General features: G+C 39.6%; 1 protein-coding gene across 1 annotated transcript in view; it reads left to right on the top strand.

The window, feature by feature from the left end:
• The window catches only part of PRKN (parkin RBR E3 ubiquitin protein ligase), a 1,231,166-nt gene that overhangs the window by 838,239 nt on the left and 379,236 nt on the right, over nucleotides 1-13,691 (top strand). Inside the window, exon 7 of the mRNA XM_024747998.1 lies at nucleotides 12,883-13,019. Coding sequence (XP_024603766.1) covers nucleotides 12,883-13,019 — 137 coding nt within the window. The remainder of the gene's footprint in view (nucleotides 1-12,882; nucleotides 13,020-13,691) is intronic.

Raw genomic sequence — 13,691 nt, 5'->3', positions numbered from 1 at the left:
CCGCGTCCTCACCGGCTCCTCTCTGTGCTGGGGTATTTCACTGCTGCTGCTGTCATGAGAGGAACAGGGGAATCCTCCATCCATTCACTCAACAAATATTTTTCACCTCCCCCTACAAACAAGTGTTAGACAGTGAGACTGCAGAAGAGAAAACACAGACGTGGGTCCTGCCCTCCTGAGGCTGTATGGTTCAGTGGATTAAATAAATAATGCAGAAAAAGCACTTAGCAGGGAACCTGGCATAGTAGAGGCATCCAATAAATGTTTAAAAGGAGAAGCTAGACAAAGTGCTTGAATCTCCTTTCTGCCTCGGGTTAATTAACCTCCGAATCTTCTCAGCTTTACTTCCGCGTATCTCCGGTATCGACGATATCAGTGCCCTGTTTGGAGACTCCGATCCCCTCAGCCTCACTGACGTGGGTGGTGCTGACACAGCCCATGGTGGGTCATCAGGGCATCTCTTGTCCCTTGATCTGTGCCCCACACTATGCCCACTGCCTGGCACATTACAGGAGATCGATGAATAATGGAATTATAGTTTTAAATTTTTATTAATGTGCTATTTGATTATCAGGTTCACTATCATTTAATTTAGGCCCTAAGTGAAGATTTTGAATGAAATTTGTTTAGAAACCACTGGAAAAAATCTCCATCTCCATATAAGGTAATTTTATAACAGTTGTCCCTTGGATTTTGGGGACATGATCCTGAGGTTTCCTAAAAATGGAGAAATTCATAAATGTTAGTAAAAAAGGAAAAGAGCTCGGTAGGAGACATGCAAATGCTATGTTGTCCCAAACGTGTCCTCCATCCGTCCACGTCTCTCTGGCCGCACCACTTAGTCCAAACCACCATGTTCTCTCCCAGGAGGACATTACAATGCTCATGGGACTCTCTCCCGTTCTTGCCTGCCTCACTGTAACCCATTCATTACGCAAAGTTAGAGGGATTTTCTTAAACATAAATGACATCGTGTTGCATCCCTGCTTTAAATTTTGTGTGGCTTCACATTGTCCAAGAGTCGAATCCTGTTTAGACAAAGGCTTCACACACTGCTCCCACCTCCTCTAACCTCACCTTGCTCCACTCCCTCCTTGTTTACTGTGTTCCCATCACACTGACCTTTCCTTTAATTCTTCAAACATGCCCAGGTGTTCCCGCCTAAAGGGGCCTTTCAGCAGCTGCTCCTTCCCCGGAGCCTCTTGCATCAGATCTCTGCGTGGCGGGCCATTCAGGGATCAGTGTAAATGTCCTCTCTCCAGGCCTTCCCTGACCACCCAGTCTGTACCGGCCACCAGCTACCATCACGTGGTTCCATCCTATTTTCTTGCAGTGACTTTCCATAGCTAGTCAACGTCCATTTCCCTTTCCCTTTCTATCATGTCGGTGTTGCAAGCGTTGGACACCCTCTGGATGAGACCAGGTAGCTTAATCGAAAGAAGTGGTCTGGATGAAGGAGGACGATGTTTGCAGCCTTGAAAAGTAGTATCGCAGGCTTAGCTCAAATCCAGCTACCTGCTGCACACCTCTTAACACTGCAGCATCGTTGACCTCTGGCTCTCTGGTGCTTTTCCTGTTTGCCTTCCCTGTGTGCCCCTATTCCTTCATAGTCATTCATTCATCCAGTCAAACAGCTAGGGAGTCATTCAGAACACATGCATTATTAACACCAGCCATAGGCCAGGCACTGGGGATACCAGAAGACAGCCCTTGTGTTAATGGAGGAAAGTCCTTGAGCAGGAAACCCTTTCTAAAAAACGCCAGATAGGGGCTTCCTTGGTGGCGCAGTGGTTGAGAGTCCGCCTGCCGATGCAGGAGACACGGGTTTGTGCCCCGGTTCAGGAAGATCCCACATGCCGCGGAGCGGCTAGGCCCGTGAGCCATGGCCGCTGAGCCTGCGCGTCCAGAGCCTGTGCTCCGCAGTGGGAGAGGCCACAATAGTGAGAGGCCCGCGTACCGCAAAAAAGAACAAAAACACCAGACAGCAGTTGAGGCTTTGCCGTCTGTACAGTCTCTGTCACAGCTACCCTCCTCTGCCTTTATAGAGCAAAAGCAGCCGTAGATGATACGTAAAGATGGCTGTGTTCTAATTAAACTGTATTTACAAAAGCAGGTAGTGGGGGCAGATTTGGCCCCCAGCTGGGGTTTGCTGACCTCTGGTTTAGTGAGAAGGTAGACAATTAAATAACTGTCTGCTCTGGGGTAGGGGCCGTGAGAGAGGCTCGATGAGGCATGTGGGAGCAGGGAGCATCACCGAGGCACCTGCCGCTCTGTCTCTTGCTGACTCCAAGCTCCAGCTAACTTACTAGAAAAAAAACAAGGAAAAAAGTGCTTTAAAATTAAGTTGCTAGTTGTTGAAAGTTATATGAGATATTTTGTTGCTTTTTAAAAAAAAAAATACCCAGATAAGTTTTCTGATTTTCCTTCAGTATTCTGGCTCAGGGCCTTTCTCCCAACACGTCTTCCAGGAAATGAATCCCAGAAATCCCCAGATTTTAGCCTTGCCAGCAGCATGTGTGTGTTCCTTCATTCACGAGGTGTAAAGCTGGAATTCTAAGTGTCTTTTGTACATTGTTTCAAGCAAGGTTTAAGTTCCACAAGTTTACAAGAAGGAAGAAATGTGATCATATAGGCTGAAGATTCTAACATCTCAGTATCCGAAAGGTCTGCAGGGATTGCCTGAGCGAACCTGCCACTTCACAGATCCCCATTTGCAAAACTGGGCTCCCCAGCCAGCTAGTGGTGCAGCCATTCACAACCTCCCAGGGTTCTCTCCGACCTCCCCGACCTCTGATATCTTGGGATCCCCCTTTGCAGGATTCCTTATCTAGGTTTTATATGAGAATCTGTTTGGAAGTGTATGGCTGTATCATGCTGATTTTTATTATTTTTAGGGAAACACTTTATCATGCTATACATTGCTTTCCTTTACACAAAACACATTGTTTTGTGTAAAACAAAACAACTCAATTAGGAGAGTAATTTTATCTACTATGCACCAAAAATTCTTAAATTATTAATATTTTAATGCCGAATCCACCTAATGATACCTCAGAAATTTCACAGTACCTCCTCATTGTTAAACATTTTCATGGTAGAACTGTTTTAAGATGTCACAATCTTTTATTAGATGGGTTCTTCATTTTAAACTATTCTACTTCAGAGGACATGGTTCATAATGTTTCTCTGATAAAAAGAATGAAAGACCCAGCATTCTACTAACATTCATTCATTCACTCATTTTAAGAATGAATGGAATATTACTCAGCCATTAAAAAGAGTGAAATAATGCCATCTGCAGCAACATAGATGGACCTGGAGATTATCATACTAAGTGAACTAAGTCAGGCAGAGAAAGGCAAATATCATATGATATCGCTTATATGCAGAATCTAAAAAAAAACAAAGATACAAATGAACTTATTTACAAAACAGAAGCAGACTTAGAAAACAAACTTATGGTTACCAAAGGGGGAAGGTGGGGGGGGAGGGATAAAGTGGGAGTTTGGGATTAACATCTACACGCTGCTATATATAAAATAGATAATCAACAAGTACCTACTGTATAATACAGGGAACTCTGCTCAGTATTCTCTAATAACCTAACTGGGAAAAGAATTTGAAAAAGAATAGATACATGTATATGTATAACTGAATCACTTTGCTGTACACTTGAAGCTAACACAGCATTGTTAATCAACTATGCTCCAATATAGAATAAAAATTTTTTTAAAAAAAAGAATGAATGAAAGACCAGTGAGAAATCCTCTGAGAAAGGTTTTTGTGAACTATTTGCGAAAAAACGTATCTTTTTAAACCACTCTGTGTCAGTAATAATTTCTTATGTTAAATACCTCCTAATATTCATAGCCACTGGACTGATTCTTAGCACATTAATATTTCCTGTCATGGGATTTGGGGATACACTAGAATAATTTATTTCACAGTGGGGTTCTTATCTAAACAAGATCTGTCCTCACATCTTTCTCAATTTAGCAGAACGCTACTGAAGCTCCTAGCTACTCCTAGCTGTTTTTCACAAAAGAAAAAACAAAAACAAGATATGTGCATGAATTGGTATGTGTTACAGATGGCATCTCCAGTGGTTACACAGTTGTGCCACACAACAGCTCTATGCAAACGATGTGACCCCGGAAGTATTTTATGTTGAATCTGGTTTCAGCTTCCTTTAACTATACACACTGACAGTCAGAATAGAGTGTGCTCTGAGATTATAACTCAGAAGCACTTAACCCATAAATATAATTTTGAGAATTGAAATTAATTCTATTAGTTGGGGGATAGGAAAGAAATATGATAATTTTTCATGAGATACATTTTCGTCCCATAGGCCAGTACCCTTTGGAATTTGTAATTTCATTTTGTTACATGCAACAATTATTTTATTATAATTTACTTGGTATTTACAATTACTTATCAGTGTCTGTTTCGCAGTATAAATGCCTTAACAAGAAAAGTTGGGGTGTTGCTGGGAAATCAAATCATTTTAATGAATTATTACAACAGAGGGTTGACTGCTTTGCTTTTAAAAAATTTAACTTATTGATACTTTCAAAGAAGGAAAAGGTGTTTATTTTTTCATTGTAATACGTGTCAATATATTGAAATGTTTGTAATCTAAAACTTCTAGAAGTTAATAGTTTATATTTGGGTTCAACCTGTCAATAGTTATATTTAGAAATACAGTATACAAGCTTTACTAAAGTCAAATGGTATTCTCAAAGATGGACATCATGAATTCCCTCTTGTAACCATGGCTTCATATTTTTATTTTGCATAGGTCCTGCTTATTGTTCACGGTTCAAAACAATCTAACTCAGCTACACTTAAGGTAGTATATAAACCTAAAACATAGACTTATATTATGTGGCTTGTAGAAGCAGTATCTTTACTTTTTAGTTTCGTTTTTAATTTCTGGAGGAATTCAGAACTTTGATAGAGGCTGAGGGGGTGATATGAAATTATACAACATGGTTCCCTAACCTTAACCAGTTTTATTCCATTTTAAGTGTTTTTACGTATTTTCTCACTGCCCTCTAGTTTCTTGGTCAGGCTACCTCATTCTTGCCTCTTAGGTCTTAGTTTATATTGTCCTTTTTTAGGAAACATTCTCTGCCTGACCACCTTTGGATTAAGTTGCTTCTCATTAGTCGCCCAAAGTGCCCCAGACTTATTTATCTCACCAGCAAATAGAATTCCTTGAGGAGGAGACCTGTATCTCCCCGTCCCCATGTTGAGCAAAAGAACCGGCACACAGGAGCTTCCCAATTACTATGTGTTGAATTTGAGTAGGGGGACCTGACATGGGCTTATAAAAGTTATACAGAAGAACAGGAATGATATGCAATAAAATACTAAATGGAATACAAAATGACGCTTTATGAACAGAAGCCTTACAGGAAATTAGGGAGTGGGAGAATCCACGTTAGCTAGAGTCTTTTATTGATAAAAGCTTCCTAAAAGAGGTTGGATTGGAGCTGAACCCTGACAATTTTTTTTTTTTTGAACATGAAGACAAATAGAAGAATCTTACACATAAGGATAAGAGCGTAAAGAAAAAGGTGGTCCAGAAGCTGCAAAGAGACTGACCTGAGAGAAACAGAAAGATTTGTGATTGACAATATGGGAGATACATATTGTGCAGTGAATCTAACCTACAGAGGACTCTGAAAGACAACGGGAAAACCTGGGGTCTTAATACATTGGCATTGGGTAATTAATTCATAATTGTGGCCAAGACCTGCCATGATGAAAGCTACTTTAGAATAATACTGCTATAACATATTTACTATATCATTTTATATATTTTATTCAAAGCCTTTATCAACAAGGGAAGCCATTTAGTTTGTTCAGTGTCTCGTCTCTACAGGGACTGAATGCTCTGAGGCGTAAGCCTTCTTGGAAGCCCTTCCACTGACCCCAGAGACAAGTTAGGTGGTCTCTAAACTCATCCCTATGGTAGCACTTACTACACTGAGACAATTACTTTTTTGTCTTCAATCCTATAGGACCCTGAGGGGAAGCACCATGCCTTGTTCAGTTTTATGTGACGTCAACAGGGCAGTGGCTGGCATCTAGTGGTTGTTCTAAAGTATTGGCAGGATGGATGAATGAAAGTGATTCAAAAATGTAAACATAAATGGCCTTCACCCTGGGTATGTTGTGTACGCTGAAATACTGGGACCTCTGCAATTAAGCTTACAGAGCTGGAGCCAGCTCATGATTGTGTGTGTGTGTGTGTGTGCGCAAAGCGGACCAGATAAAGCCACGAGAACATGAGCAGACGAGGCAAGGAGAAATCGGAAGAGGCAGTTGATGAGCTTGTTCGGGATCTGCCAGGGCCTTAATAGGATTCTGATTCCAAGGTGACTAATGGGCAAACGAACTTACTTCAGGATTTTAACTTGGCTGCTGGGAGGAATTTTTGAAGGTCATTCAACTGTTGAAGCTTATTTTAATTTCTAAAGGTTGCGTCTATCAATTAGTATCTTGGATCAGGGGCCTCTCCAGTGACGGGGACTGCTCACTTGGCTAACTCAAATAATGAACTCACATGACATGTGTGGGCGAAAATGTTATCTCTGGCTTGTCCGCAGGCAGGCGCCTGCTTGGATACTTCTTTGTAGGTAGTGTATTTGGGCAATTAGTAGGTAATGTGGCTAAATATAGATGAAATGAAAATGCATTTGGTTTCTGAGATTTCAGTCATTTATTTACTTATTGTTTATAAGCTGTCTCTAACTAAAAGGGATTTAAAGTGACAGTTGTTAAGAAGACAAATTCAAGTTATTTAATGGTGCAGCTCTCTCCCTCTAATTATTTTAATCTAATCAAATGCTTTATTAAATTCCCAGGAGTCATAGTTGTTCATGCACAGGGAGTTTGAAGAGAGCTTTGAAAGATTGCTAACTGGGGCATAACATCTGTGTTACTGCAGCACAAACTAAATTCTGTAAAAACAACATGTGAAGTTTCAAGGGTCAAGAGTTAGCTAAAGTTAAGAGCTAACTTTTCCCCTCCAGTGAGGAAATTGTATTTTTTATCTCCGCAGTGATTTTGTACTTAACATTTCCATTCTAATTGTCATTGCTTTTCATTGTATTTCAGATTCTACTGCCCCTAAATATATTTATATTTAATTTTGCTTTTCACTGGGGAAAATGAAGAAACAAGCTGTACTACATAACTCAGCCTCCCTCTTCCATGCCCTGTACTTTTGCAACTTCGTGTCTTCTCTTGACCTGGAATGTTTTCTCATCTCCATGTACTGGAATCTTGATCCTCCTTCAAATGCCACTACTTTTATGAATTCTTTTCTGATCTGCTATCTTAACATGATCTCTTCCTCCTCTGAGCCTGTGTCAGTTATATATTGCTGCATAAAAACAAATATCCCAAAGCCAAGTGTCTTAAGACAACAGTCAGTGTTATCTTGCATGATTTCAGTGGGCCAGGAATTTGGGAGCAGCTTATCTGGATGGTTTTTGCTTATGGTATGTCATGAAGTTATAGTCAAGATTCAGCCAGATCTGTAGTCACCTGAGGGCTTGTCTTGGGCTGGAGGAACTGCCTCAGAGATGATTAACTTGGGTGGCTGCCATGTCAGTGCTGGCTGTTGGCAAGAGGCCTCAGTTCCTTGCCCTGTTGACTTCTCCGTAGACATCTTGAGTGTCCTCACAACATGGCCATTCACTTTCTTCAGCGCAAGTAACCCAGGAAAGAGCACAGACAGAAGCTGTAGTGTCTTTTCTGGTATAGTCCTGGAAGTCGCATATTGGTACTTCCGCATTTTCCCCACAGATTAAGCAGGTCACCTCACATAATGTGGAAGGAAACTACACAAAAGCATGAATACCAGGGGGTGGGGATCATCGGGGAGCATCCTGGAGGCTGCTTACCATTTCCTACATCTCTAACATAACTTAAAATATCCTGCTCTGTATTACAATTATGTGTGTCCCTTCCCTTCCCACACTATTAGTTTTTATTTTCCTTAGAGTTTAGACTTGCTTCCTATGAAAATGTACGTGTGGGAAAGAATCAGACCGAGACAGAGAAATAGATAGACTGTGGCAGAGAGAGGGCGTGTAAAGAAGAGCAAATTGTGTGTGTGTGTGTGAGAGAGAGAGAGAACAAATGAGGTAGAGAGCAAACTGCACATTTTATCAGACAAATATGAAAAAAATTGATACTACTTTGTAGGTACTAGAGAACTAATTTTACAAGAGTTTAAATGTTTGAACTACTGCAGAACAATATTCTACTTTGTGTCGCGTGTGTGAATGGCTCGCCATATATTTTACTAAGACTCCTTCAATTATGCCTAATACTTTGTGAATAAAGGGTCTTTGGATCACTCCTTTAATAAAAGCAGGGAAATCATTGCTTACACATAACTCTAAAGTAATGTCAAGTACAGCATTTATAATTCCTTTTACATATGGCTGAGAACTTTATTTAACCTTTGATTAACTGCTCTATAACCTGGCTCACTGGGGTAAAATCATTTTCTAGAATGGTCAATTAACATTTATGTACGGTTGGAGCAAAGGGCACAGAGGAATGTCAGAAGGAAAAAAAGACCCACATGACATATGGCAGGTCCTGGCAGGTCCTCCTCAGAAATGTCACTCTTATCAATCTTCTCATTTCCATTCCTAGAACCACCAGCACACCATGGTCTAATTCCTAAGTAACTCATGTCTGAATTATTAAAATGACCTCCAAAGACTTTTCACAACTTCTAATTTCTTTCCCTCCAAGCTTTCCTTGCAATTAAACTTACTAAAAAACCACTCCCTTCCCATGCTTAGATGTCTTCAGCAAATTCCATGATCTAGAGGTTATCTACTAGGTTTGTCTCCTAGAATCCCTGTGCCACTGTCCCTGCCCAGTATCTGCTCTGAGTCCAACTTTGTCATCTCTCCTCTTACTCTTTTCCTGATACATTCTCTCAATCAGCCCACCTGGTTACTTTTTTGTTCCAAGAATTCTTTTCTATGTCTGGGTTTCCTCCCTTGCCCAGGAGCCATGTTTCTCTCCAGTGGCCCGATGTCACTATTCCCATCCTTTTAAATTCAGCTCAGGTTCCCTAATGGTACCATCCTGAGTCTTACTTCCCTCCTCTCCTAGCTTCTGTGGCGACAGAGTTCAGTGACTGCATATGTTTCCTTGTAATACTTGTTCCACACGCATTTTGTGTCACCCAACTATGCCTTCAGATTGTGTATGTGTGTGTGTTTCCCAATGCTTAAAACAATTCTGACTATAAAGTGTTTACTCATTCACTCAGTGCCATATTCCACACGTATTTATTAAGTGCCTTCTTTAGCCAAGTAGATGCTCAATAATTAATTGAGTGAAAAATGTACAAATGGGAAGCAGAGAAATTATAAAGTAAAAACATTCCATTCATTTATCCGCTGGTACAATCAGTAACTATTGATAGTGTAATTACCATGGGCTCAGTGCTGTATATAGTGATGCTTGGGTCATGAAAGGGTTAAACAAGAATGGCCTCTGTTGTTTCATGACTTTTCATTTAATGTTGACAGTATTCACCTTGAATAAAAGTGAAGAGGTAATATCTGAAACACATTGAGAATAGACCTTACGGATAAAAGGTAAAGAGAAAGGAAAGAATTAATAAAGAATGGGGCTCCAGAGAAAGTCCCTTGGAGGTCTTCACACTTGAACTGGACCTTGAAATTTGGAGTTTTGATTTCAATATAAATATATCTGAATATATTGTACTATAGGAATGCATGATAAGGAGCATTGGTCTAGGAGTAAAGGAGCTAGAAGTATGCTAAGATAGGTTAGGACCATGCCCACAGAGAGGGTGGAGGTGGAGAAAGGAACACGATGAATAGTAGAGTGAGGGGAGTTGACTTTAGGGGAGTGAAATGGAAAAAAAATGTGTGAAGTTCCTAGCAAGGCCCCTAACCCAAAGTAGGTGCTCATAAATACCAGTATTTCCCCCTTTCCTGTATCATCTAGCTCCTGAGAAATTAATTATGTAGTCCCTCCAGCCATGATATGATTTTTACTCATTTCATTTTCTCAGATGATTAATAACCTTTCTGTGGGTGTCGTGTTTATCACTCACCTAACTTCTTCATAAATACTAAGAATATTCTTGAGAGATGAGCAGTCTTACCTCATAACTATATCAAGAAATCTAACTGATAATTCTATCTGAAATACGTGCATATACTACCTCTATCTCTATCATTATCTATTATCTATCAACATATACATATATGTTCTATCTCTATATATCTACATATAAAATATGCATATGTGTACATATGCACACATATATGCATCTATACATATATGCACATATGTATGTATGTATGTGTATATATATATAATATATATCCTAAAGGGTCTCAAATCCTGGGCACCATGCATTTCTTAAGCCATAACTGCTGCCCTTGTCCATTTGCCATTAAAAGTGCATAGGAGTATCAGGAGATGTCCCATGGAACCACCTAGGTGCCATGTGAATTTTCCCCGCCCCCATGTGTAACAGCAGCTCTTGCCCTTCCTGATGATTAGGGTCAATTATCCCTGCCAGGATGGTCAATTTTCCTTCCTGCCTGTATTCCAGTTTAAGGAGGCTGAAGGAACCGGTACCACTGGAGCTGAATTTTCCACGGGATGTTTCCTGTGTCCCCAGGAGCGTGTGCTTCACTCTGTGGGAACCACAGCCTCTGAGGGTCCTAGGAGCCTGTGATTACCTTGTACTTCATTCTTAGCAGGGGAGGGGCAAGGTGACTACTGTGTCCTTTATTTTGTCAGGTATGTCCCTCCATGCCCCAAATATTAGACCTCTAAAAACCTTCTCTAATGTAGGTGACCCCTGAATCTGCATAGAGTTTATCTCCCACCATGGCCTCCAGTATATTTACCGTTTCTTGCTAATCTGTTCCAAATAGCAGGATGTAATCAATAAACCAGAGAAACTGATGTTCTTTGAATTGTCTAGATAGTGTAAGTTCTTTTTGACCAGATTTTAACTGAAGGGCAAGACCATAAATGTGTACTGTTGTCCATACATGAAAGAGAGCACTTTCTATTCTTCTGTTAATAGGGATGGAAAAGAACACATTTGCTAGATCAATGGCTACATGCCATGCATCTTAACATCTCTCTGGGACACTGTGGCAGAGTCCACAGTCCATACTGACTGCTTTGGCTTTTATATGAGTTTTCTTTTTATATTTTCTACAGGGTAGTTGCCAAGCTTTCTTTTTAACCTTGTTATATATAGGAACATTTTTATAAATGTTCTCATAGTTTCTCCAGTGTTTCTGTGTATTGATAACAGATCAAGAGTCCATAAAGTTTGAGTCGACCATGTTGCTAAAATCAGAATGAAGAACATTTTTCATAGAACTTAGCTCTGAAAGGAGGAGGCAAGATATAGCAGCTCTATAGGGTCACACAGAGGGAATGAGGTGTGTATGCACTTGTGTACGTGTGTGCCTGACTCTCCTGTTAGATACAGGAAAGCATTATATTTTATCATCTTCAAGGGGGAAGTTGTCAGAAGGGAAGAGGCTGAAAGTTCAGAACACAGTCATCACCTAACCGAAAGAGGCCCTGGGAATGGGAATGGCCCTGAAGGGACATCAGTAGGCTCAGAGATGGGAAATGAAAACACATAAAAACCTCAGGGATGCTTAGATGAAATTGACCATCATCCTGTAGATCCAAGACATTAAAATACCAAGGTTTTTTTGTCCATTTTGTTTTGTGTTATATATTGTTTTGAAATAAGAGGGAAAACAGAATTTTGAAAATCTTGTAATTGTTAAGGAGTTATCTTCTAATATTAATGTTAATATCAGTTTTTTTTAGGGAAAGAGCTTGTGAAGAGCTCTTATATCTGTTAAGAATTGGGTATGAAATGAAAAATACTTTGTATCTTGTTATCATTACATAGAAAATAGGTTTATCTAAGTAAAATCCAACGACTTTCTTACTATTAGAATTGCCTTGGGGCTGATCTCAAGTTAATATATTCATTTTGTCTCCTTGTTGTCATAAAATCATGTGGTTCATTTACTAGCAAAAACGTGGTTATTCAGGAGATATTTTTTTCTACAAAGTGTTTTAAGGAAGTTCAAAATTGTTAGGACTTGTGTATATTGATTTGTTAGTAATCCCCTAATTTTAATTTAAGAAATTGAGTATTTGGGTGGATGGGGGTAGCACAATAGACAAAATCTTGTAGTAGAAGGATCTCTGCTAGATAATCTTTTATTTCTAAATTCTACTTTTCCATTTGCCAATGAAATGTGAATGACTGTTTAACACATTTACTTTGTTTGATGCATTAGTAATTTTTCTTTCGACTTTGGGGAAGTTCAGATTCTATATATTATTATAACTAAATTCAAGGAACATTTATTTAAAAACTTACAATGCCCGGTGCTATGAGAATATCAATGTAAAAAAGACAGTGTCTATTTTCAATACTACAATGTAATAATGGATCAATCAAAATATATGTAAGTGGATGGAATGATGAGTAGGTTAATCGGGAATTATAAGTCAAGGAAGGCTTCTAGGAAGAGCTTGTATCTGAGCTTGCGTTTAAATAGCCGATTGGTAACTATGGTCATGTAAAAAATGTAAAATTAAGAAAATCAATCTTCTTTATAGCTCACAAGGTGTTTCCAATTTTTAAGATGTAGCATTGATATATATGAGCTCAATGCTTAGCAGCGCAGGTCTTTACATAGAGCATGCCCTAAGCAGCCCTATGACATTACAGAAAGTGTTCTAAACCACACGTTGCCTGCCAGCCTCAGAAGGACTAGAGGAAATGTCTTTCTTTACCTCCACCAGAAGCCCGGTCCTGGTTTTCCAGTGCAACTACCGCCACGTGATTTGCTTAGACTGTTTCCACCTGTACTGTGTGACGAGACTCAATGATCGGCAGTTTGTCCACGACCCTCAGCTTGGTTACTCTCTACCTTGTGTGGGTAAGTCTGGCACTTTTCCCTCCATTTCTAATTCTGATTAAGAACAGAAAGAGGAAAATTACTGAAATAAAACTATCTTAGATATACCCAGTCCCTACTGAGGGGCTGAAAATTCAGACATCTGTTTGAACATCGCTAGGCAAGAAAATTAAAGCAAGATTAGTTTATGCAAGCAGGGGGCATTTATTTCTACAGCCATCACTTCCTTTTTTAATTTTTATTTTATATTGGAGTATAGTTGATTAAAAATGTGTCAGTTTCAGGTGTACACCACAGTGATTCAGTTATATATACATGTATCTATTCTTTTTCAAATTCTTTCCACATTTAGGTTATTACAGAATATTGAGCAGAGTTCCCTGTGCTTGTAGGTCCTTGTGCTCGTTCCCTTAGCAGAGTAGGTGCTTGTTGGTTATCTATTTTAAATATAGCAGTGTGTAAATGTCAATCCCACACTCCCAATTTATCACTTTCTTTTAATGACAAAGTCCATATCTAACCACAAGTGATGGATACTCTTGCAATGGAACCCACTGCTTGAATCCACTTGTTCACTTTTCTGACCGTGGGGTTTGCATGAAGCTGTAAACGGGAGACTTACTGGTAAATAAGATTTGAATGTACTTGGTGGTTGTATTTCGACTTGGGCATAGGCCAAAGGACATTTTGATG

This window comes from Neophocaena asiaeorientalis, unplaced genomic scaffold (assembly GCF_003031525.2).
Source record: "Neophocaena asiaeorientalis asiaeorientalis breed wild unplaced genomic scaffold, Neophocaena_asiaeorientalis_V1.1 scaffold123, whole genome shotgun sequence".
NCBI classification, from domain to species: domain Eukaryota; kingdom Metazoa; phylum Chordata; class Mammalia; order Artiodactyla; family Phocoenidae; genus Neophocaena; species Neophocaena asiaeorientalis.
The sequence above is the reverse complement of the archived record's forward strand: the minus strand, read 5'-3'. Positions and strand labels throughout refer to the sequence as shown.